This window comes from Pituophis catenifer, unplaced genomic scaffold, assembly GCF_029215685.1.
Source record: "Pituophis catenifer annectens isolate HBS135680 unplaced genomic scaffold, rPitCat1.0.hap2 SCAF_1, whole genome shotgun sequence".
Classification (NCBI taxonomy): Eukaryota; Metazoa; Chordata; class Lepidosauria; order Squamata; family Colubridae; genus Pituophis; species Pituophis catenifer.
The window spans coordinates 163,382,491-163,409,298 of NW_027256881.1; the positions used below are offsets into that span (position 1 = coordinate 163,382,491).

General features: G+C 37.3%; 1 protein-coding gene across 3 annotated transcripts in view; it reads right to left on the reverse strand.

Moving 5' to 3' along the window:
• Window positions 1-96: 96 nt before the first annotated feature.
• The window catches only part of COL6A2 (collagen type VI alpha 2 chain), a 56,574-nt gene continuing 29,862 nt past the window's right edge, over window positions 97-26,808 (reverse strand). For 2 of the 3 annotated variants that reach the window (XM_070933155.1, XM_070933154.1), the window contains exons 13-28: window positions 26,453-26,515; window positions 25,375-25,464; window positions 24,665-24,727; window positions 21,176-21,238; window positions 18,398-18,460; window positions 17,550-17,612; window positions 16,328-16,378; window positions 15,126-15,161; window positions 14,621-14,683; window positions 13,660-13,722; window positions 12,724-12,759; window positions 12,335-12,380; window positions 11,258-11,410; window positions 10,094-10,546; window positions 9,269-9,307; window positions 97-2,476 (exon numbers count right to left, since the gene is read on the reverse strand). In XM_070933155.1, the coding sequence (XP_070789256.1) occupies window positions 1,869-2,476; window positions 9,269-9,307; window positions 10,094-10,546; window positions 11,258-11,410; window positions 12,335-12,380; window positions 12,724-12,759; window positions 13,660-13,722; window positions 14,621-14,683; window positions 15,126-15,161; window positions 16,328-16,378; window positions 17,550-17,612; window positions 18,398-18,460; window positions 21,176-21,238; window positions 24,665-24,727; window positions 25,375-25,464; window positions 26,453-26,515 (1,953 nt within the window). In that variant the 3' untranslated portion in view covers window positions 97-1,868. Of the gene's footprint in view, window positions 2,477-7,366; window positions 7,642-9,268; window positions 9,308-10,093; window positions 10,547-11,257; window positions 11,411-12,334; window positions 12,381-12,723; window positions 12,760-13,659; window positions 13,723-14,620; window positions 14,684-15,125; window positions 15,162-16,327; window positions 16,379-17,549; window positions 17,613-18,397; window positions 18,461-21,175; window positions 21,239-24,664; window positions 24,728-25,374; window positions 25,465-26,452; window positions 26,516-26,808 lie in introns of those variants that run through there. The other variant, XM_070933156.1, reaches the window with a different exon arrangement.

Consider the following 26,808-nt stretch of genomic DNA (forward strand, 5'->3'; position numbering starts at 1 on the left):
GATAGTTCACACTATATTTCAGAGAAAGTATAATCTTTCATTTATGAAAGAATGAGATTATTAGCAATTAGAAATAAAACCAAAGATATATTTTCACTAGAAGATTGAAAGTATAAAAAAGTATACACTCTGTATACACACTCTGTAGTGTGGAACAAAAAAACAAAAACAAAACCCAAACAAACTACAAATTATTTGGAGTAGAAGTGTGCAAACCAGTAAAATGTTCTCCATGTTAATAAGGCAGAATTCTGAATTATAACCATGTTTATAAAATCATATTTTTGGTTTCATATGTTCATAATTTATGGAATTTTTATATTCATCATCTTTGTTATGTAACACTTCAATTACTCTTCCCCCATCTCTTTAAAAATGTAGTCATACTTTCTTTCATTTTTTTCATGTAAATTTGCAGGCTTTAAGAAAATTGATTGTTATGCAATTTCCTGGATTGGGGAAAGCAAATTGATAGAACTGTTTATTCTAATGAAGACCTAATAAAAGCAGAATGCTTAAATACAGTTCCAATAGACTCCTTTATGCACACAGTAGTACACTTTAAATTGGAATTCAGTTCAATAGTGCTTATCATCATTATTGTGAAAAAAATAAAAATGGTCTGCCAAGTCAAGTCAGGGAAATTCCAGATTTATACATGGAACACTGAAAGCTGATGGCACTTGGCTTCAATTAAATGTAGCAGGAAATCCAGAAGAGAATCCAGCAGAATCTCTTTACATTATACTGATGTCCATTTTCAGTGAAAGACTCCTTCTTTGGGAGTAGAACAGTACTGACACAGGAAGACTGGATGCCATATCTTATCAGTACAAGTAATCCTCCACTTACAATCAGTCGCTTAGTTACGACAGATCGCCCAAAAGTGACTTACAACCCAGTTTCAAAGTTCAATCTCACCCTCTTCCCTGATGCTTGACAACCAGTGTGCATTTATGGCTATTTGTAGTACTCTGCAATTTACGTTTTTGCCAGAAATGGGCTTTACTTCCAGTTTCCATCAAAAATTGCCTCATGGAGAATGAAGAGTTTGCTTAAAGACCATGGCACTCACTTTATGACTGCTGTATTCACTTAATGACTGCCATAAAAGGTAGTAAAATGGGTGGGTCACATAGTGAGTTGCTTTACAACCATCATGGCTTATGACTGTAATTGCCAGGCTCAATTACAGTCATAAGTTCATGACTACCTGTATAGAACAACGTTTCTTTTCCTAGATCTTTCCAAGATGAAATAGCTACAGAGATCTTTGTGAAGTCCATTTATTACATGCATCATGATACAGGGGGAACCATCCAATGTTGCAACCCTGAAGCAAGTACATGGAAAGAAAGCAAGGAAGACTAGGTGTTTACTAATGGAATAGGCCAAGTGCAAGACTCAGTACTGATAAAAATATTTCCTGTTATTGTTTCAAAGTATCTCCTTGAAAACAGAGGAAATATTAGGATCAGAATCAAGGCACAATGGAATTACCCGTCTACCAGTAAATGGATGAGTGGGAAATAATGGGAGAGGAGGGTTAAGATGGATCCTTGGGGCAGCTGGAGATGATAGTTCTTTATGTTGAATGCACGGTTTCTCTATTCAGCACCAAAAGTATTACAATATAAAGATCTTAAACAATGTTTTAAAGCGTGACAAATGATACTGTGGTATTTTGTAGCCTCCTATTATTTTGTTTTTAATTAGCACCATAAACATTATTTGAAACAAGCCTACCAATTTGCAATATAAAAATAAATTCCCCTGAAAATTTGTGCCTGCTACCTTCTGGCAGCATACTTTTGCTAAAAAACATGTAACAATATAGGAGCTTAAAAGCTTTGGTGTCTACCTCACAACTAACAGATCCACCTAACAAATCTATCAAAGAAGTCAGGCTGGGAGAGACTTAGGTAATCCTTCTCCCGGAAAATGGCTGACCGGTCTCCTAGACTGATTTTCAGCAGGACATCCATATCCACATCACTGCCTAGGGCCACGGCTGTGGGCATAACATTCTGCTTCTTCATGGAATCAATAGCCTCTTCCAGGTTTTTGTTGCCTGTAATACCATCTGTAATGAAGACAAAGGACAGCTCCGCATTACGCCGAGCTGCCTTCTGCTTGTCTTGTGTGTTGATGACAAGGTTGTTGACAGCATATATGATGGCAGACCCAATGTTGGAAGAGGAGTCCATATATTTGATCTTGGCTAAACGATCTGTGATGTCAGTAATATTGTATGTCAATGGGAAAACTATGTCATGTTCGTCCTCATTTCCATATTGTAGTAGGGCAATGCGTGCATTCATGTCGTCACTGTCGCTTCTGGCCAGGGTAAGATGCTCAGCCACTGCTTCTATAAAACCATGGGCCCTGCGAAAGTTCTGGCTGCCAATTCTTTCAGAACCATCCAGGAGGAAGACAATGTCAACTGGACGCTGTGTGCACTGGGCGACAGAAAGCTCTATGAGTAGGGAAAGAAAAAAAAAACCAATCAGGACTTTAGAATACATAACTCAAAAAGCTGGGGAAAGGATTTCATTCCATTCTGAGATTCTAAGATTGGAGATCAGGTGGGGGAATGTTTACTCTTTTCTTATCTTCTTCCCCCTATAACATAAACCCATTTCTGTAATTTCATAGGAACACTGAGACTTTAAACTCTGAGAATGGCAGAGTTTATAAATCAAGTGCTGTGTGGAGTGGAAATCCATGCACCAAAAAGAAAAGTACAAATAGAAAAAAGAAGTTGTACAGTTTAAAAATTGCATTTCTTTGGGTTGGGCGCTGTGCCCCTAGCCCCTTAGTAGTCAGGGTTTTAACTGAGGAACCTTTTGACCAGTGTATTTGTGCTAAAAGTTGGTATTATTATGGCATGGAATATATAAAACAATTCAAGTAGTAAAAATACTTAATTTTGATTAATTTTGTGGTGTGCAGCATTTATCTTAAAAAGCATTTAAAATAGAGGCGGCAGGAAGACAGATGTAAATACCACTCAGCCATTAACTTCTTCACCAAAAAACTCTGAACTCCCCTGGGTTTAAAGAGTAAAACATAGGAAAGGGGCATTGTTTAAGAGGGTGGTGACTATATTTTCCAAATGTTTCTTTAGTGCAAAGAATTTTGAGAAATTTTGCAAGTTTCTCAAATAAGAAAGGGATGTATTGGGAGAGCACTACAGATAGTCCTTGTTTGTTGACTGTTTGCAGTTACAATGGTAATGAAAAAGTAACCTTGAGACCAATTCTCACATTTATGATCTTCACAGGTCCATAAAGCAGAGGAAAACTGAAGGCAGATCATAAGCATAGTCATAGTTTTGAACCAAAACACCGACTTGTACTTTACTTTTGACTGCAAGCTTATCATTGCCAAAGTAAACCCTGATTCTCTGTGTGTTACTGGTGATTATTTCCTATCGCAGTTCTGAACGAACGACAAGCCGAGACACAGTTTCACTTAGTGACTACTTTAGTTAATGGCTGTGTTGCTGGTCCCAGTTTGGTTTCTAAACAAGGATTATCTTTACTTGGAATAAGGCCTAAGCCTAGCTAGATTTTTGTTTGAAAACATATAGTAAAGTTACAATAAATAATACTCTATTAGCCAAGGTTTGCACTTTTTATTAAGATTTCATTTCTTGCTTTCACATATGAAAGCACATTGCACATATTGCTATTGACATGATTAGCAAAAATGACAATAACAAAAACAGAAAATGTATTCATAAACCATTTTATGGAGAATAAAACTTTTACTGGCTAAATAAATTAACTGCAAACTTTTACCCAAAATAAAAGCATTTTTGTACACCAATGTCTCATTGGGAAGAGCACTGTAAAAAGTCTCTAAATCTTTCATTTGTTTTCTGTTACATCACAACTAAAACAGATTTACACAAGGGATAGGGAGCTTTGCTGAGGTTCCTTATCACTGGCCATGAATTGCCAAAAATGAAATAACAAGAAACAATTTCCATTAACTCTGTTTCAAATTATTTCTAAGGTTATGTAAAGATGTGATTGAAGCCTATGTTAGGGAAGTAAACAGAATAAAACCAGTGCATAACTGTACATGCAATATGACAGACTGGCCAGGCAAGTTCCTGAGCATGAACACTAGTTTCTGAGTGGAATTTTCTTCAGATTGAGCCAGTTTATAAGGAGTGTATCAAATTTAACCAATTGATGTAAACGATGGACAAAAGTTTACAAATTAATTAGATTATATACTTCTCCCTATACATTTTTTCTCAATTATTACTATTTCTATGGATGCCAGGAAACATTAGTAGGCATTGTCTGTACCAGCAAATTTATGCCAAAAGAGGGGTTCTATTGTTTTAGTGTATTTTATTGTTCAACTGCCTGGATGATACTGTGCCAAGTCTTTCTTTAAAGTCACTTTTGGCCTCCTTACCCATTACTCCCTGGCATCATTGCACATGTTGATTTGTAGCCTTTTCTGTTTTGACCTGCTGACTGGGTCAGGTGTTATTCGAAAAATGCAGGTTCAGAGGTAAAAGGGAAAGCCTATAACACATCTATCTCTAGGCTTTCCCCCCAAATAAGTGTTAATTCATATTCTTTTCCTTGTATGTTTTGGTCCACTTATACAGGTTTCTTAAAACTTGCCACCTGTGTTAATAAGACTAGCAAGCAATGAGAAATGCTATTAGCATAACATAAAATGTTAAAAGAGGAAGGATAACTGGGAGACAATAAGAAACTGAGCAAATAAAAAACAGAAAGATTGCATTAATATAGATTTCGTTTTAGCTTCACCATCCTACATTTCATGCCTTGAAACTAGAATCCAATCAATTCCAATTATCTTCGCTATGGTCTTTGACAAATCCAGACAATAAACAAGGTCATTATATCAGTAGATGTTCTGGTGCACCACCACTAAATTACAAGCCAGAGTGTATAATTAATTAATAAAATAGCTTGTCTCTTGGAATTGTGGATCCTCCATCACTGGAGGTTTTCAAGAATAGACTGGACAACTATTTGACTGCTTTTGTATAAGGTTCCTACCTTGAGCAGGGTGTTGGACTAGAAGACCTTCGAGGTCCTTTCCAGCCCCATGATTCTATGTACCTTACACAATTGTTGAGAGCTGTGAGGGTTTTCTGAGTATAGCAACAGCTTTTCATGCCATATGGGAACAGTCTTTTGACGTGAGAAAGAAAACTCCAGAGCCAGAGGTTTAACTTAGTATCTCTGAGTCTCTCAGATAATCTACAATATATGGCAGGTGTCAGCAGCTATATAGATTGCCTCCAGCATGCTATTGGGGGCCCTATATTTCTGGAATTTCTCAGAAAGGCAGCGTCAGGCTTGGTGTGAAACTGCTTGCTATCTAATATAAAATGTTTTAATTTTGGGTCCCTAGCCTTACTTATTCTTAGCACAATTTTTCTAACATGCTTAGAATAACTTCATATAGTCCTTGACTTACGGCCACAATTGAGTCTAGAATTATGGTAATAAGTCATGACGGTTATTAAGTAAGGCTGGTGATCTAGATGGAGCATGTGGTGCACTGCAGCACCTCCCAGGTCACACATGGCCTGCTCCAGTCCTTCCAGGGATTCTCTCAAACCAAGGGAGCCCTTGCATAGTTTCCATTCCTGCTGGGTCACACACACTCTTGGGCTTCTTCCCCTCCATCATGCCTCACTCCTTATTTTTTCCAAAAATTACCTTTGGGAAAGAGAAGCACCTGATCTGCTTCATGGCCTTCCTATATAGACCTGCATGGTGCTGTCCAGAAGCAGGTGCCATTTTGGTAATGACTGTAATTCTTGGGTCATTTGTGGATGCCCCCAAAATGATACCTGCTTCTGAGACAGCCTCTGTATAGAAAGGCTGCACAGTGGACCAGACGTTTCTTTTTCTCAAATCTTTGGAAAAGGAAAGTGAAGCAAGGCAGTAGGATGGAGTAGGCCCAAGGGTGTGGGACCCAGGGGGCAGGATGCAATCCCAGGTCCAACAAGTAATGGAAACCACTGTATGGGATTACCTACCAAAGCTCTTAGAAGTAAAAGAAAGAGTCAGACAGATAGGCATTTACAGATAATTAGTTGGCAGAAGAAGGGACACAAGATATTCACCAGTTCTTAAAAAGCAGTTAGGGTTAGACACATGAAGGTCATGCCATGGTTTCACTAGAGAAAGAGACACATATCAAACACTTAGAAACACTCCATATAGCAACTTAATTGTAAACATCATATTCTAAATATTATTTGGGAAGTCAAAGGGCAGAATGTTGTCATTCTTCTTAATTTGGATTTTTCAGAGTAAGGATGTTAAATGTTTTCTGGAAAGGAGCCACCATTGGTCTGCATTCCAAATATAGCAAGCATTTCATATACCATATTAATTAAAATATAGGTGGCCCTTGCTTAACTTTGGTAATTGGGACTGTTTTACATTTACAACCACATCATTTAGCAATGGTAATTGGGACTAGCAGTTCTATTGCTAAGCAATGTGGTTGTTAAGCATGACATCACATGACTGTGCCAACTTATGATGGCAGTTGCAACTACCCCAATTGCTGTTGTTAGGCAAATCCTGCACAGTTGCAACATTCCGTTGTCACTTGATTGCCATTTGCAATCTCCTGTCAGCTTTTCCATTGACTTTGCTTTTTGGAAACTGATAGTGAAGGTCACACATTGAGAACTCATGACTATCGGATGTTGTGACATCATAATTGTGAACCAGTTGCCAAATACCTGAATCACAATCATGTGGCTGTGGGGAACACTATAATGGTTGCAACTACAAGAATCTGTTGTAAAACCCTTTGTGGTCATTCAGTGTGGACAACCTCTAAAAAATTAACTTCCTTACTCTCTAGCCATCTCTTTAATGCTTTCCCTGCTTCTTACCAGTTGGTAACAATCTTTTGGGACTGACAACAAGATTCTTGCAGGAGTGTGTGTGTGTGTGTGTGTGTGTGTGTGTGTGTGTGTGTGTACCATGATCTTAGAATCTCTGCTTTAGCAAATATGCCAATCTCTCAGCCCAGACAAGTTTTATTAAAGGATTACTCTCTCCTGCCTTCTGTGTGTCTTTGTTTGGAGATGCAGTGACTGGAAACATTTCTTGGCCAGGACCAGGGCGCTGGTTATTAAGTAAAGCTGCATGTAAGCCTTAGCCACACCAGAGCAGACATTTGAGAACATTCCTATTCTAGAAGCTTCTTTGTTATAATCTGGAATTAATAAAAAGTAAAGGAGAAATTCTTCAGCTAAAAGGGCTGCCCTTTTAAATATCTTTAAATTCTGTAGGCCAAACCGTAAATTTATTTTTGTCTTAGAGGCAAAATAATAATTTCAGCAAAGTCCTATTACAGTCTCTGGATCCCCCACAATTTCTCTGTGCACCATTTTAAAAGTATCAATGAACAAGTCCATCCACTCCTGCCGCTCATGTCCAGTGGCAAACTTGGCTTTTTCGGCGGTATAGGCCAAGGTGGCCACCAGTTGGGTATACATGCTGGGGTCCTGGATCTCCCTCGTGGAGTTCAGGAACTGGGCGATCATAGGTTTGGTGCTGGGCAAAGTTATCTCGACCTCCATAGGGCGGAAAGTAATTGGGTACCTCCCATCTGCAAGTGAGTGTCAAAAGAATATTTTCAGGGCTATGCTCTGATTTCAGATCCTGCTGGTTTTATATACTGATACTGGTGCTGAATTGCTGGCCAGTGAGTTTAAATATGGTAGTCCCTGGATAATACTTTCTCTAGAGCCCCATATGCTATAGTTTGTCAGGGCCATGAAAAGTCCTTTTATATCTTCCAAGGCATTTTAAAATAACTTTAGTGCTTTTAAAACTTCATATTGTTTATTCTGCTGCTGGCTTTAATGTGATCTTATGTACTGCATTTATGACTCCTTTGAGATAATGCAATTATTGGGACATTTAAAAGTTAACAAGCAAAAATAAACATTTTAAAGTAGCCAAAATTTCTACTAGTATTTCTACTACTACTACATGAGCACTACATATAGATATTTAGCTAGAAGTACAAATAGGCAGTAATGTTAGTCTGTTACAGCACACACAATGCTGAAGTTCCTTAAAGATTATCAAAAGAATGATGGCAGTTTGTGGACCACAGCAAATGGACTCTAGCCCACAAGCACCCATATCATAGGTAGGCAACATGGTATCTATTGGTGCCAGGCTGCCTACAAGACCCTTAAAGATACCAGCAGACCCTCAACTTATAGTAAATTCCAGAAAGTTCAGATTCAGTTCAGCTTGATTTGATTTTTACCACGGATGTATTAATATTAATTTATTGCTGTGTGTCTTTTTAGTTACTACAGAGAGTGTACATGTTTATGACAGGCATTAATATGGTGAGTAAACAAGGCTGAAAATGTGGTTGTTTTTAGAAAAGAAAAAAATCTTGCCCAGTACAAAGCTCAAATGGCAATACAGCACATTTTTCTCAGTATCAACTGAAAAGCATTAATACACTTAATATTCTTCTCTCTACTTTTCGTTCAGGCACAGTTTTGATCAGGCTAATGTATTTATCCCCTGCCCAGGCTGCTTTCTACTGAACCGATACTTGTTTTCAATGTACAGTGCTGAATCCCTTGATCCAGATGGGGGGCACCTTATCCTTCCCCACTGATGCCCCATCGGTCTTTTCTATTCATTGCAAAGAGATGGAGATCCAGTACTTTAGGACTAAACTGACTACAATATGTACAAGTTCTATTGTTCCTTTAAATGAAGACATGAAGGAAATTTGTGTTCTCTTATGGTCTTTGAAACAATTATTCTTGAACAAAGGAAAATAGCAAAGGAGCAATATCAATGATTTATGGTGTGTCAAAACATAAGCCAGCATTTGATCACTGAGGATTAATGGCAATTTCCCCAAGTGCTTCTATTAAGACCTTTACTTTCTTATGGTTAGACTCTGGGCCAAGATTAGGTTGCTATTTTCAAAAGGGACATGTCAGAAGAGGTTTTTATGCTTTAAGATACTACTGTTTCAAAAGACTTGGGATATTTAAAACATAACTATAAAGCGAAATAGCTATAATACAAGAATGTACCTACCTGTAGAATTAAACATTAGGAAGGAATAACATTTAGAAATAATGTAAAAATATGAGTTAGAATGCCCATTCTTTGTTTAGCTCAGAATTCTTTTATACAGTGAAATTGGAGAGGAAGGGGAAAGAGGATCATAGTTTTAATTATTTTTGTTTTACCTGTTTGGCAGGGCAGTTCAGGGCAGACAATCTGAGGATCTGAAAAAAGAGTAAAAAATACGATGGAAATCATTCAGATCACATTTAGCTTATAACTACAACAATATGCAATGTATACCTATCAACAATTAGGCAGGATATTAAAAATATTAAGTTTTAAATTAGTGCAACCAAGAGAAGCTAATTAATCCTTTTTCTTGGGCCATTTATGATTCAAAATGATCTTCCATGCAGGAACAATGACATGTTGGCCTAGGAATCCCTAGCAAAGGGATTAGGGAATACTGCATCATTAACAACAAATCAATTGAATCTCATTTTCATTTAGGATGATAGCCTAATCAAGTGTCAGAGTGTAGAATTAGTATTTAGACTCACTCTAAGATTGGCAATGACTACATTGATCAATCTTTGAAAACTGTCCTTTAAGACTTTACTAGTGGGTACAAAATATGTTGAGTCTGTGCTCTGTACTGCACAGGCCTTTTTAATTAAACTGCATTAGCAAATGCAGTTTTCTTCATAGTGAACTATAAATGCAGTCGGGTATGAATGTTATCTTACTGAAACAATGCAATTTTCTCCCACACAAACTATGATTTAAGTCATAGTTCAGTCAATATTTGAAAACGAAAGCCTCGTTGCTGGACCAGAGCATTCCCTTCTGGCCATTCCTTCCAATTCTGATTATCACTAGACCTTGACAGTTGCTACTTTTTAAAATGGAAATGCCATGAACATAATACTTAGCCCAAATGTATGAAAACTCTGACATGCCATATTACTTTCTTGCAATTAGCCTTAGCGAAGCTTGCATTGACTGACCTGGACAGAGTTCAATCTCTATTTTGTCAAGGAACTCTTCAGCCACTAAATCAGTGAACACTTTCATTCTTTGGACTCTGTCCTTGTCATTACAAGCAATTGCTTTCAGAGTCTCCGATTCTTCATCTACATTGAACATGTCTCCAATCCCAATGGCATTGACCACAACATTTCCATCACAGAGGGCTTGTAAGTTTGAGTCTTTATCTCGAGGGTCATGACGTCCATCAGTCACCACCACAGCAAACACCCGGGCTTTATCTCTCCGGCTTTCTTTGATGAGTGTTTCATAGGCAAACTGAAGCGCAGAGGGAGTCCAGGTGCCCCCTGCAATCCACTCCAGTTTTTTCACTGCTTCTTTGAAACTAGAGAGTGAGTCAATGCGCTTATCATTGAGCTGGATGGCTTCAAAGGTTCCCTTATGACTGTACTGTACCACTCCAACACGGGCACCTGCCAGGAAAATAAACTCAGTCAAAATTCCTAGATTTTGATATTCTATTTCCCCTTCATCACAGTGATCTCTAACCCCCGGCCTGTTTGAATGCAGATTCACATATGTACTGGGCCAATGATTTGAAATCATTTTTAGAGACCATTAATACAATTACTGTAAAATAATCCTCAGAAAAAGTATCATTTTTGATATTTAGAGAAAGGGATGGTTCCCAAGTCAAATAACAATTGACACTGACATAATGTCACATCCCAAGTGGCGACCACAAAGACATCAGTTGCCATTGATATTGCTCTCTAGAACAGACCTAAAAGGACATTTTGGATCTTCTTTGTACTGATGAATGACACCACTGGAGGCTCTTCTACTGTATCATCCTTCCCTTAAGAGCAGCACTAATGAAGTAGAAAATCAACTACCTCAGTGAAGCTTCCAATGCACATAGAGGTTGATCAGAAAGGGCTGTGGGTATGTTAGAGAAAACTGGGTCCAAATACAGATTTTTCTATATATCTTTTTAAAAATTAGACCAGTGTGGAATATTGATGGGTCAAGATAGCAAATATTTGCAATAGTGACATGGATCAGATATTGCTTCCTATGTTGCAATTGCAACACTGAAAAAATGTATGTCATCATACAAGTATTGGAGACCATTACAGCTATGGAGAATATTCAGCTGTAGGAAGAAATCATCAGTCACTGACCTGTCTCAGATTTTGGATCTTTGGCAATGGACCCTAGTCTGCTCACCACATTGATAACAAAATTTTTCTCCAGGGAAAAATTGGTATAGCCGATACTCTCTGAACTGTCTATGACGAAGACAATGTCCAATGGACCACACCGCTTCTCACAATCTATGGAAAAGGAAGACAAAATAGTCAGGAGTTGTACCATAAAATGAGTCCAGAACCATAACAACAATGCACCGTATTGTACTGAGAAGTATTTTAAAGTATGGAGCCTCCTGAAGTCTATTTGAACACTGCACATGTGAACAAACCAGGGGTTAACATTTTAAGTGTACATGCTAAACTAGCTTTCCCCAACTGGCATTCTCTAAATATGTTGGCCTGTTCCCTCTATTCAATAAGAATGGTGGCTAATATGGCCAGACAACATGACCAATAAGAATGGTGAGAGATAATGGTCCGAGGGCACTAGAATACAAAATGCAGAAAGTCAGGCAATACCATAGATTATCCAGGCCATGTGTCCCTAGGCAAAGCTGTGCTTCTAAACTGTCCCTTCCAACATAGTCTGAAGCTTGGCATTTGGAAGCTTAAGCTTCTGGTACAGCTAAATGCTGGATCGCATTAATTAAGCAGCTTGGTCAGCCATTGTTAGTTCAGAGTGAATAATGATGTCAATTCGGATCCCAGGGAAAAAAAATAGTAAGAGTACATTATTTCACTTCTAAATGCATCCTTTCTAAGTTAATGGCCAATAATTTTAAAGGAACCAAAAAAACAAATAAAAAATATCCTTCTGGGTTATTTCCCACATTAGGCACACATCCATAGTAAGCTGTGATTATTTCTGCCTATTTGCAATGAATTAAAAACCAATCTACTGCTTAGAGTCATCTACAGTTCTGCAAATTCTTTTGATGTAAGGGCTACTAGTCCTACCCTAAACTGTCCAAAATTAGCCTAGCCATCAAATAACTGAAGAACACCATGATATGATGGCAACTTTCCCCTATCAAAATGGTATAATTTCCCCCTTCTCAGAGAACCCTTCTGCTCTAAATGAAGATCATGCAAAGACTCCGAACAAACCACAGCAGCCACAGGTCTCTCTGATGTAGGTCATCACATCGCAGTCCTATCAACGACAACAACAGCAACAATTGTGTATGCAAGAGATACATGGACATCAGTAGATTATTATAAATATTATACAGTAATGCGAATTCCAATGTTCCATTATTGTAACACTATAAGTCCACAAATATCTGCCTAATCTCAACAAAACATGATCAGAGAGTACATGCATTAAGATATATATGAAACAAAATCAGCTTCTGATTATAATTTCTATTATGCCAAATAATGTGAAGCAGCATTTGCTGTGCTTTTTCATAGCTCACAACAAATTATCATTGATACCAGAAAGGCAGCAAAGTGACCAAAGTGAATATGTAGTATAAGAAATGTTCTTGACTTACAGTTAGGCCAGGATCTCCAGGAGGACCAGGGTCACCCTAGAAAAGAAGATGATGGAATCCTTTCTGAGATTTAAGGATGTAAGAAAAATAATATATCCACTTGCAATATATTTTTTAATATTCACTAGCTTTTGGAAATATAAGTGTTGCTTTAAATAAGAAGTAGAATTAAGGCAGGAGAGCATAGAAAATGTGTCATGGCATGTATAAAAATGCATCGTTCAGAGACTTAATGATAGTGAATGATGTCAGTTTGCTGATTAATTACTTAGGAAAAGGTTTATTTGTTTTGAACATGAATATGTGGTTTAAGCATAAATCTATTTCTATGTATACATAGCAAACAGATAGATTTAAAAATCTCACTGATTTTATTATTTTTTATACAAAAGGCCTGAATGAGAGACAGTGGCAGATATGAGAGTAATGAGAAGGTTCTGATTGAGGGACTGACGGTGTTTTGTAGAGCCAAAAATGGTTCTTGGGAATAAATTTGATATAAATAGGAACAGAATAACAGAAATATGATAGAGTGCTTCTAATGCAACATTGTGTTCAAAGGACAAGGAAATGGGGAGAGGGGTGCTCAGCATACAACTTGCTCTCCTTGAAATCCTGAGATAAGCACTAAATTAAAGGGGAAAGGACTCGTCCACCTGGCCTGCTTTTTTACAGCCTTCAGAAAGTAATGGATGTTTCTTGCGGTGCTAGCAGCACCATTACCAACCTCTTCAGACATGCAATAAATGGACTGCTGTCAGAGCTTAGAAAGTGACATACTTTCTTCCCATCTTAGGGAAAAAAGCACATTACTGGTGGTATCAAGGTAATCACTTCTTTTGCCTCCTGCTTCTCTGGTTTGGGATTGCTCAAATGTCTCATCCAAAGGGAAGGGAGCCATGCAATAATGTCCAACCTGATGCACAACTACAATACCTTGGGTCCAGATTCACCATCTGGTCCTCTGGATCCAGGTGGACCTGGAAGGCCAACACCTCCCTAGAGAGACAGAGAAATGCAGTTAAAGGCAGAGAATGAAGAAGGTTTTACTTAAGAGTACAGAAAATGAATGACAGCTCTTTGGAGACAGATAATTGTTTCAAAGAGGGTTTAAAGGGGATTTATAACTCTCCGGGTATATAGTTATTTCTCTCCCTGGCCCCTTCCCTCCCCACCACCTCCTTCTCTCTCTCTCTCTCTCTCCCTCTCCCTCTCTCTCTCTCTCTCTCTCTCTCTCTCTCTCTCTCTCACACACACACACACACACACACACACACACACACACACACACATCATTTGCACTGTTTTTAAAAACCCCTGTAAGATCATTTCAGCCAGAAGCAGAAATGGAATCAAGAGGGAAACAGTTCCCAACCAGTACAACATTTAAATTAGGTTTTTGAGGTTCTATCTATGATTCATTAAAGAATCCTGAGAAAATTCAGCAGGCTTCAGATATTATTACCATTATAGGAAACATACATGGTACCCCAGTAAACTTTGCAACTGTATTTTAACCACAGGCCTGAGAAACCTGGAACCACAAGCTCTTTGGTGTTTAAATCTCCTTGTCATAAGGATATGATATACATATTATCTACATACAATACAATAATTATAACTCTATATTCAATTATATATGAGATATAAGGGATGTTCTAATTCTTAAGATTACATGGGCAACAGTATAATTTAAAGCCTATGAAAGAAGCTGTAAGTTTATAAAAGATGTGAGTTTACTATTATGAAATATCAGTTTATCATTAGCTAAGTTCATAATATGCCAAAAAGCAGTGGAAGAGCAGGAAATGCTTTTTAAATCAGAATATTAAATTAGACTTCAAATGGTTAAAGTTCTTAAGCAGTTTAGAGAATGTAAGATCAAGAGTCTACTTACATCATCACCTGGGCCTCCTTTTTTCCCTTTAAATCCTTTTGGTCCAAGGTCCCCTCTTGCACCCTGTATCAAAAATTGCATAAAGAAGAGATTGTTTTGTATTTTCCTCTACAGCTCATTATTTTCTTCTCAATACCTCATTTTCCTCTATTATTCCTTCAGAAAGAGGATTCTACTTGATTTAAAGGCTTAAGCTAAATTGAAATAAAAAGAAGTTTGTGAGAAGAACATCTCAGCAGGAGGTGATTTCTGAAAGGTGAAGTCCACACCTCTTAAAGTTGCTGAGCTGAGAAATACTGGTATTAATCTTGTGGCTTGTTTTGGTATCCTACTGGCAACTCAGGAGACCCCAGAACAACTCCACTATGGATACTACCTATACCTTCCTCCTGCCAGTTCTCATAGCTGCTTCTGGGATCTATTCCTCAATAAGTGAAGGAAAATAACATGGCATCAATTAATGTCCAATTTATTAGCAAAAGCAAGTTACATAAGTGTACGATACCTCTGGGCCTGGTTGACCCTTTTCACCTTTGTCACCCTAGAAAGAGAGAAAAGTATCCCAGTTTTCATTTTGTTTTGCCATAGATTTATTCAAATATAAGAAAGCATAACATAAAATTTCATATGGTGATCAATAAATTAATTAGATTAGTTAACAGACAAACATAATTTTTGGAGGGCCAAGGGAATCAAGCAATTTCCCTTGGTTTCAACAAAGAATGAGAGTAGTAAAATATCTGATGAGCAACATTCCAAAAAACTGAATCCATCACAACACATTAAATCATAGTTAATAATCATTGAATACGACACAGTTGGCTTGATTCACATAATGTACAATGTATCTATTATGGCTAAATATGGTCTGTCAGTGTTTTCTCTGTCAATGAACAATGAATTGAATGTATATTGCTTAAACATTCAAAAAATATATTCTTTACCTCATAGTAACAGTTTAAAGTATACAATATGCTATTGTTTATAAAACATTTCCTTAATTGCTCTTTATTTAAGTATTAAAATTTTTGCACTTTTTAAAATGGATCTGCATTTAAAATAATCAGTTGCAAAGATAATTCCTTCATCTACTTGTAAAGGAAAATCATTGTAAAACTGCTTAGTTAGAAAATGATTTTCTGTTGTATGTTTTTAATCAATGCTTTGCTATATTTTTCACCTCATTTCCTTTACTTATCCATGATGTGAGCATCATGGGAAGAGATGGGAAGAGGAGATTAATTTCTTTAGAAAATATTGGGAGGCAGAGGGGGAAGGGGGGGCTGTGTTTATTTTAGTAAATGTTAAAAGAAGGATAAGGACTCTCTTGTTTTTTTATCTTTCACAACAAAAATACTCACAAAGACATTGTTTTTACAGCTTTAAATTTGGCAGCATTTCCTGAAACTGTCAGAAAACCATGCTTCTGCATGTTTGCAGGATCATTCTAAGAAGTTCAAAAGAGAAGGACGTGAATGTAAATGACTCTGCCTTCCCAGAGAGAGAGTTTTTTGGTTTCTAAACCAGCCAGGAAATCGCTGTTCTTGGAAGGATTAAAAATATAAGTAGGAGAATAAAAGACAGAGAGAAGAGACTTTCTCATTGATTGTTCCACAAATGAACTTTTCTAATGGTGCTTCTGCTTTGTTCTGGGAAGCCTCTTCATATTAGGAATTAATATAAATATGCCACACCATAAAAACATACCCGTGATCCCCTGGGACCAGGAACACTTAAGCCAGGTCTTCCCCTATCACCCTATGATTAAAACAAGAAAGTAAACATACAATTCAAACATTTCATATATAAGATTCCAGAAGTTTGCTTCTTACTAATCTGTATGACAACTGAACTTAGCTCTTATTATTTATATATTACGATTATTTGTATACCATCAACTCTAATGACTCTGGACAGCTTACTTAGATTTAATTATATTGCAACATTCATAAAATCACCAATTCCATAAAATTTACTCCAAGCTTTCTTTTATAATCTGAAAGAAAGTTAGTACCAAATCTTTTATACATGGTATACAACTCCATCAATAATTTCCACGATAAAGAAAACACAATAATAGACAATTGAAATGCCCGGAAAAAGAAGAAAAAATTACCAAAAGTGGTAGATACATTAAAACAAAAAAAATCAAAAGTACTGGAAAGATATGCATGGTACAATGCAGAAAACTTAATTCAAAATGAAATCACAACTTTCTTACTAGATATAATCTCGAATAAGAAATGTAAAATCTAACCAACTTTATGTTTATCAACATTAATATTTTAGAAATTATAGTTAATATTTATATAAACTTTTTTACAATTTAAAAGTCTGTTCATGACCACCATTAATAAATAATCAGCTGACCTTTTGTCTGTGTATGTGTGTGTGTGTGTGTGTGTGTGTGTGCGCGCATGTGTGTGGGTTCATGTGTGCCTTTAAGTCAGCGCTAACTCCTGACAATTGCCTGGACAAGTCCCTACAGGTTTCTTGGCAAGGTTTTTTTAAAGTAGTTTGCTATTGCCATTGCCTCCTTCTACCTAGGTGTCTCATTCCGAAGGCTAGGAGAGAGTGACTGCCCCAGATGACTTCATGCCTAAGATAGGACTAGAATTCACAGTCTCCTGGTTCTATCCTCAATCATTATATCAAACTGACTTTCTTTTTTAAGTTTAATAGGACTTTAATGAACCAGCAGTATAGAAGAATCCAATTCAGTTGGCAAGAAACACCAACTGAAAGATAATGAACAATTTAATAAAAATGCTATGAATCTGAATTTTCAAGAAAGACATGGAGAATGACAAAAACACCTCCTCTGTCTTGAACATAGTCTTAAAACAAGGCTTAGCTGATTAAATCAAGTTAATATTATAAAGCAAACCAAAACAAACCTAAGTCTATTCCTGGTAGCTGCAGGCCTTACCTTGGGTCCTTTAGGCCCCATGTCACCCCTTTCACCTTCTCTCCCAGGAGCTCCAGCTGAGCCCTGCAAACAGGAAATGGGGAGAAAACAAAGAGATGGAATATAGAAATGAATGATCAGGTGTAGCATTTAGAATAGCATGATCAACATGCTTTCCTCCACTTACAAGGGGTTCTCTATATTACCTTTTTTCAAATATAGCCAGTCATGTTTTTCCTTCCATCTGCTCTCTGCCAATCCATGACAGGCAACAGAATTGAGATGCAGACACTCTAGATTTTCAGGCACTACTTCTTTGTCCATTTAAAGACGGAAGTTTAGTATATTACTGGGTCAAATCTCATGCTAAAATTCCTGGCCTAACCATTGAACTTTTCTGATTTATTCAATCCCTTGCTATTTGCATCACTTTTTCTAATGAAGACTGCATTCCGTATTATAATATTATGTAATAATTAAAAAATATAATCAAATTACCGTATACTCAAATTCAAAGTGAGAGAGAAATACACATTAACAAAAATTGAAAAAAACACTTTTTTCATTTGAAGTGCTGTTATTGTTTATTCTCTTGGGTTATTATATGGACAATTCTAATAAATAACAAAAGAAGAGTAAAAGATTTTGGATCCTCCCAGAGATGTTGTGAAAACTGGACAAGTGAAATCTATACCAAGAAGCAAAGAACAAGGGTTTTAATCTTGATTGAAATAATTTGTATGAGGAAGAAAATGTATTATTTTCTTATTTTGCTGCTTCTTGGAAAGCAACAACATAGTTAATGGCTAATGGCTGTAAATGAAATAAGTTAATGGCTGTATCCTGTAAATGTGCTTAGATAAACTTACAGGGTTGCCTTTTTCTCCCACAGGACCTGGTGAACCACGCTGGCCTGGTGATCCTTGATCTCCCTATGAAACAAAATGTGAGATGAACCGTCAGAGCTATCCCTCACTTCAGATACCACTTCAGATACACATATAGACTGGGTAAAACCAGGCTTAATAGCAGTAACTGTGAGAGGATCTTGGAGTTTTGATGGACAAAACCTTAGTAAGACCACACCTACAATACTGCATCCAGTTTTGGTCACCACACTATAAAAAGATGTTAAGACTCTAGAAAGAGTGCAAAGAAGAGCAACCAAGATGATTAGGGGACTGGAGGCTAAAACATATAATGAACGTTTTCATTATATATAGTGCAGGAAATGGGCATGGCTAGTCTAGTGAAGTGAAGGACCAGGGGAGACATGATAGCAGTGTTCCAATATTTGAGGGACTACTACAGAGAGGAGTGGGTCAATTTATCTTCTAAAGCACCTGAAGGCCAGACAAGGAATAATGGATGGTAACTGAACAAGGAGAGATTCAACCTAGAAATAAGGAGAATTTTTCTGACAGTGGTAACAATCAACCAATGGAACAGAAGTTGCCTTTGGAAGTTGTGGGAGCTTCATCACTGGAGGCTTTCAAGAAGAGATTGGACTGCCATTTATCAGAAATGGTATAGGGCCATGATGGCGAACCTATGGCACATGTGCCACAGGTGGCACACGGAGCCATATCGGTGGGCATGTGAGCCATTGCCCTAGTTCAGCTCTGGCACGCATGTGCACATCAGCCAGCTGATTTTCTGGCCTTCCGTGCCCACCAGAAATTGGGAAACAGGCTGTTTCCAGCCTCTGGAGGGCCTCCAGGGGAGGGAAGGCCCGTTTTTTGTTCTCCCTAGGCTCTAGAGGCTTTCTAGGTCCCACCAGAAGTCAGCAATCAGTCTGTTTCCAGCCTCCTGAGGGCCTCCAGGTGGGTGGGGAAGGCCGTTTTCATCCTCCTTAGGCTCCAATAAAGCCTCTGGAGCCTGGGGAGGGTAAAAAATGGGCCTACCGGGCCCACTGGGTCATCACATGCCAAAAGCAGGGGGAGCTCAGTGGGGACACATGGGCATGCACAGGGGGGCGGGGCACATTGAATTATGGGTGTGGGCACACACATGTGTGACACCCCTGCACTCCCCCCACTTTTGGCACGCGACAGCAAAAAGGTTAGCCATCACTGGTATAGGGTCTCCTGCTTGGGCAGGGGTTTGGACTAGATGACCTACAAGATCCCTTCCAACTCTGATAATCTGTCTGTCTGTACCGTAGACATAAAGAGGCTTACCTAGAGAGTAAGGCCATCCTAAATTATAACAGATGAAAATGAGCCTATTTATTGTATTATATATAGGCAGTCCTCACAACCACAGTCCTTACAATCACAATGCAGCCCCAAATTTTTGTTACTAAGCAAATGAGTTGTGCTCCATTTTACAACCTTTTTTTGCCACAGTGAATGTGAAGTGAATCACTGCAATTTAGTGAAACATATGGTTGTGAATCTGGCTTTCCCCATTGATTTTGAATGTTGGAAACCAGTTGGGAATGGTGATCTCATGAACCCAGGTATCAAGTGCTCAAATTTTGATCACATGACCATGGGGATGCTATAATGGTCATAAGTTGAAGACTGATCATAATTTACTTTTTTCAGTACCACTGTAACTTTGAATGGTCACTAAATGAATGGTTCTAAGTCAAGGACTACCTATATTAGAATATCACAGAAACATTTTGCTTATATGTTGTCAATCTTATTTTAGCCATAACTGATTTCAGATTTATTTCTATCAAACCTGAACTCATTCAACAAGCAACTGACAGTCAATCCTTATAAAATCAATTTAATGATTACTGCAAAGCAGGAAACAAAAACATTTATTGTTCATGAGAATTCAATTTTCCTGCTGCATTATATTTCAAACTTTGCATTGCACCAGAGATTTAGAATCTCATGCTGCAGAAATGGCCAAAAAAATTTCATTGCAACAACAAATAAGGAGGAACAATTTCTATTAGATAACGTTGCAGTCTTTAGACTATATTTCCTTAAATGCACACTATGAAAGATGTGTTATCAACTATCAAAGACTATCAGGACACCTTGATTTTGAGGTTCCTTAATCATATGATGTATATTGTTTCTTTTAACTGTGTTAAAAGATAATTTATTTTAAAGTTAACTCTTTAACTGTAAGCTACCTAGAGTCATGGAGCCTCAAAATTGAAATATTAAACATTAATATTAACCCAGTTGGAAAGAGGACCCAGTCCCAGAAAGTTATATGAACAAGGAGGCAAGACTTTGGGGGTGAAAGTGAAGAATCTATAGAAGACAATTTTTAGAACACAACGGTATTCAGACAATTAAAAATTAAAAGTTATCCATACAATTTTTAGAGGACAAAAGTTATCCAGAGAAAGCTCCAGATTTCTGTTTCCCATCAACTCTATTCAGTAGTATAATTAATAGTGGATAGTTGTGAATGGACTTCTTGTCCCCCTTCCCCTACCCTACCATCTTTCTTCTCTTCTGTCAGGAATTAAGCATCAAAGTTTTTTAAATTTAACATAATAAAGTGGCATTTTGCCAGGATATTTTAGCAGTCTCACCAATTCTAGCAGTATATGTAAACCAATAATATATAAATATCTATCTATAATAGGGAAACATTTTTCAATCTACTTTTAAAGTAGTGGCTAAAGAAATCTAAATAGGGGTGTGTGTGCATTGACTGATATTCTATCATACATTTCTTCCTTTCTCTCCAACTTCTCCTGGTAGACCCCTTTGTCCCTCAGAACCAGGATCTCCCTGTGAATGAAGAAATAATTCATATTAGTTATTGCGTTCAACTCTATTGTAGCTTACTATGTATAATAACTGGATGTATGAGAGAAAATCCCAGCAAGACATCCATACATAAATTTAATATTTAAACCTTGATGTAAGGTTAACATTAGGAACCTGGATTAATATTCCACTACTTTCGTATTGATTTCTAAATCTGTTTATTGTCCTATTTATTGCAACAGGTAAACATAACTAAAAATAGCAATAGCAGTAGCACTTAGACTTATATACTGCTTCACAATGCTTTACAGCCCTCTCTAAGTGGTTTACAGAATCAGCATATTGCCCTCAACAATCTGGGTCCTCATTTTACCGACCTCAGAAGGATGGAAGGCTGAGTCAATTTTGAGCCAGTGAGACTCGAACTGCCAAACTGCTGGCAGCTGGCAGTCAGCAGAAGTAGCCTGTAGTACTGCATTCTAACCACTGCGCCACCATGGCTCTTAAAAATAAAGTCAAAAGCCTAAAAAGGTCTTACAGACATTTGAGTCAATTGATGTACTTAAATCTTTCAGAAGATATAATGGGCCTTGTCAAACACAGTGGGCATGGCCAAGTATAAAATGCTAATTTGCCAGAAGGAAAGAGATGCTGCCTCTTTCTCCTGTCCCCCATTGGCTTCTCCTTATCTTTTTTTTTTTTTATAGAAACTTTATTGAGGTTTTTTACAAAACAAAAAAAGAAATAAAAAAAAGAGAAAAAGGAAAAACAAACATTCAAACAGAAACATAAAACACATAAGTATAATAACATTTTCAGTTAGTATCGGATGTGCAGTGTTTTAACTATTTACATAAATAGTACTTGGTGACATTTCAACTCACTTTTAACCAATATTTAACACACCTTTAGATCTTTCTTCCATTTTGTCATGCAACCACTTGTACCACCTTTCCCACACCATATAGTAAACTGACTTCTCATCATTTAATTCATAAGTTAATTTAGTCATCTCTGCGCACTCGAGTATTTTCTTAATTGTAAGCTCTTCTGGTGGTTGAGTTTTCTCTTTCCAGTACTGTGCGTATGCCAATCTAGCGGCTGTAATTATGTGGATCATTAAATGTGTCATTTCCTTTCTATATTTATTTATTTATTTATTTATTCGATTTATATGCCGCTCTTCTCCGAAGACTCAGGGCGGCTTACAATACGTTAAGCAATAGCCTTCATACTTTTGTATATACCTGCTTAGTTGGGCTTTTTGCCCCCCCCAAGCGGTGTTCTTTTTTATACAAAGTCAGCTTATTGCCCCCACAATCCGGGTCCTCATTTTACCTACCTCGGAAGGATGGAAGGCTGAGTCAACCTTGAGCTGACTATATGGCTTCTTTATTATTCCCAGGAGGAAAATCTCTGGTGTTAATTCAATATCTTCGTCAATTATTTCTTGTAACCACCTCCTAATTTTATTCCAGTATCCTTTCGCTTCCGGGCATGTCCACCACATGTGAAAGAAGGTGCCTTGACCATAGCCACATTTCCAACAGTTGGGATGTATATTGGGATATATCTTTGCTAGTCTGGCCGGGGCTAGGTACCATCTATGCAACATTTTGTAATGGTTTTCCTTATATGCCACCGCTCTAGTGAGTTTAAGATTTCTGTTCCATGCCTCCTCCCATTCCCCAAAATTTATATCGCGCCCTATATTTTTCTCCCATGCAATTATTTGGTTCTTTGTGACATCTTTGAACTTATCATCGCCTAATAAATAATTGTATAGTTTTGCCAGAATCTTTTTATTTGTTCCCATCAGGACTTTATCCAATCCATTTGGTCCAAGTTCTAAACCGTATTGTTCTTTGTTTCTCTGATATCTGGATTTTACTTGTGAGTAGGTTCACCAATCTAAAATTATTCCTTGCTCTCGTAAGGTGTCATTTGGTTTAAGCCTCCCTCCTTCGTCTAAAATATCTTTGTATCTGCCCATTTTCTCCCTCTCCCACCTATTTGGGTGGGTCAGGGCCTCCATCGTTGAGAGCCAATTTGGGATTTTTTTGTAATATTTTTGCCTAATCTGACTCCATGTTTGTATCAAGGAGTCTCTAATTTTATGTCTATGGAAATGTGTCTTCCTTTTCTTCTCCGTGTCCCAAATGTGGGCGTGCCAGCCTTTTTGCAAGTCATGGCCTTCTAAAGTGAGAATCCTCTCATTTTCCAGGGTGATCCAGTCTCTTAACCAAACTAGCTTAGCTGCCCTGTAGTATGTTTCCCAATCCAGGAGTCCAAATCCGCCTATATCTCTTTTGCCCCTTAAAATTTTAATGGAAAATCTCGGTTTTTTTTCCCCTCCCATATAAATTCTCTGATGATTTTGTCTAATTCTAAAAAAAATTTTTTATCTAAATTTATCGGTATATTTTGGAATAAGAATAATATTCTGGGGAGGATGTTCATCTTAATTGTGGCTATCTTGCCAAAAAGTGATAGTCTTATTTTTTTCCAGCTATCTAGGTCTTGTTTCATTTTTCTAATTAGGGGAGTATAATTATCGTCTTTCAGGGTCGAACATCTTGATGTAATCCAAATTCCTAGGTATTTAATTTTTTTGGCAACCTGTAATCCTAATACTTCTTCTATCTCGTTCTTCTGGCTCTCAGTTGTGTTCTTGATCAATACTTTGGTTTTAGTTTTGTTCAGTATAAAGCCTGCCACCTCTCCATATTTACTTAATTCCTCTAATACTTTAGGTCCCGATTCTATGGGGTCTTCAAGGATTAGAGCTACGTCGTCCGCAAATGCTTGCGTCTTGTAGGTCTCCTTCCTGATCTTCAATCCTTTTATTTCCTCGTTAGTTCTAATTTTCCGGAGAAGAACTTCTAGGGCCAAAATAAACAATAAGGGGGATAGGGGACAACCTTGCCTTACTCTGGCTTCTCCTTATCTATCCTTCTCTTGTTTTGTGGACCAGCTGCCACCATGCTCCATTTTTATTTTGAAAGAATGCTCATGTAACTCAGGTAATTCTGAAGGCTGGAACTTTGCTTTGCAGAATGTCACTTTCCCAATATTATTTTGTTAAACTTTAAAAGTCAAATCAAGCAGGCAGCTGCCAAGAAATACACTGGTAAACTGACTGAAGTCTATAAGCACCATGTTAAGAACTCCAGCTAAGAAATAAAACTCACCAACGTGTCCTGGAAAATTAATAAAGGCAATAGAACATCATAAGTAATAGCTCCCTTTATCTTCCTGGACTGGGAATCAAGCAAGTCTCTTTAGAAAGCAAGGAAAAACTTTTCTCAGACAACGTTTGGTTATTTTTTATAGTTTATTCATTTCCATTAGAAATCTACATGTATCATTCCCTTTCCCAAGAGATTTTTGTAAGCACTAGCATTGAAAAGGTTTATATCTGTTGTTTTGGATATTTGGTGAACTTACTTTTTCCCCCTTGGATCCTTGATTTCCAGGTTTTCCTATGTCTCCAGGATCACCACGACGACCCTGAGCAAAACAGAATAAAATTATTTTTTAAAAATCAAACTCCAAATATAAGTTACTTCACTGAAATGCTAAACAGCTGCACAAGAGTACCTACTCTATTTTAAGACATGAAGATACTACCAGGAAAGGAAAGCCAAATAAAAGCATTTGATTATTAAGAACTAGAGCAAAATTCAGACCAGAGCAACCTTTCAAAGTTAAGATTTCTGCACTTAATATAGCTTTTGGTGGATCAGTTCTCAAAGAGAAAGAAGACAACATATTTATTTTAAAAGTAAAACAATTCCTATTTATTTTTTCTGTGCATTTCATCCACTAATATGTGCCAAGAGGAGACATTTTATTAAAATTTAAATATTAAGGCAGAAAACTAAGGATCAGACACTATAGTACATTTTTACATGATTACATTTCAATGTCATAAAAAGAAATAAATTGGAAGCTCCAAATTTTCATATGATTGATACCATGAATTGTTTCACAAGGTATTATATAAAGAAAATCAACCCCAAAAGTCTGGCACCTGCATCTAGATACTGCATGCAGCTCTGAAGTATTACCCTTCTGAGTGTCTTTTAAGACTTGTAATACAGTCTGCTTTTGAAAAGCATTAAAAAATCAAAGCTAGAAAGCATCAATGGTCTTACAGCTTCTCCTTTTGGTCCCCCAAGTCCTTTGGCGCCTGGACTTCCCTTGGGACCAGGAAGACCAGGTTCTCCTTTGTATCCTTTTGGTCCCTTTGAAAATAAAAGAAAAACAATGGAAACATAACCTGTTAGAAAAGGTTTGGACAGCAAAAGGTAGTGTTCCAGAGGATTATCTGATTTGATCACACTGAACCACACTTCCAAATGTTAGGTTTTTACAAAATTGTTTCCTGTCTCTTGTAATACAAATCATTAATTAATTATCATCAGATTGGAAGAACCAAGTTTTAAGGGGTCTATCTAGATTTTTTAAGCCAGTTTTTTATTTTTATTTTTAGTCCTGCTAAATACAGCTCTGAAAATAGTGGGTTAGAAGAAAAAGTCTCTCCAAGAAAAGCATTGCTGGAAAACGCTTACCTTCAGACCATCTGCCTACAGATAGTTTCAAGCACAATGTTTGAGAGTTCAATCAATACCATGGATTGTGAAATTTGTACTAGAGGGAGTGCAAATGTTGCAGAAAACCTTGGATTTTGCAGTTTGGAAGCACATACTCTCTTAGGTACTTCATTTCAATCATACTTCCAATAAATAGTTGTCCCCAAATACAAATATAAATATAAATGAATGTTTCCCTTAACATTTGGGGTTTTTTTTTTTTAATTTTGATTTATGTCGCCCTTCTCCGGAGACTCAGGGCGGCTTACAATGCGCTGAGCAATAGCCTTCATTCTTTTGTATATTTATACAAAGTCAGCTTATTGCCCCCACAACTGGGTCCTCAATTTACCTACCTTAGAAAGGATGGAAGGCTGAGTCAACCTTGAGCCTGATGAGATTCGAACCTGCAGTAATTGCAGGCAGTTGGTCTGGGGTTTATTAGAGGAGTTTAGTTTAAGTTTAGTTCAGTCTAACCAAGGTTCCTATTTTCCTAACTTTTTACAGTTGCTATAAAAGGAACATAGATAGATATATCATATCCGCATTTTGAAATCATGCTACTGATGAACTACAGTCAGCGTGTGGCTCTGAAGTTCAAAGAATTTAATTATTTCAGAAAAGTCACAAGGTTACATACAGAATCTCCGGGTTCTCCAGTGGGACCAGGTGGGCCATGTCTGCCAGGCCGGCCAGGATCTCCCTGAAACAAGATGTAGTAAACAATGCATGTAAGTTACAATTTAATTATAGTTGTTACAGTTACAGTTGTTATAGTTGTTTTAGTTACATATGCATGCATGCATGCAAACACATATACTGGAATCAGAATGAAATTAGTCTCAATCAAACTATGTTATGATCACACCCAGCAGAAGGATGTATGGTGGAAGCTGAGAAGGAAATTGAAAGTGTGGAGAGAAGGGAAGTTGAGTCAAAAATTAGATGGAAGAGAAGAGAAAGAGAGGAGCAGAAAGGACTGGCATGGGACAGACC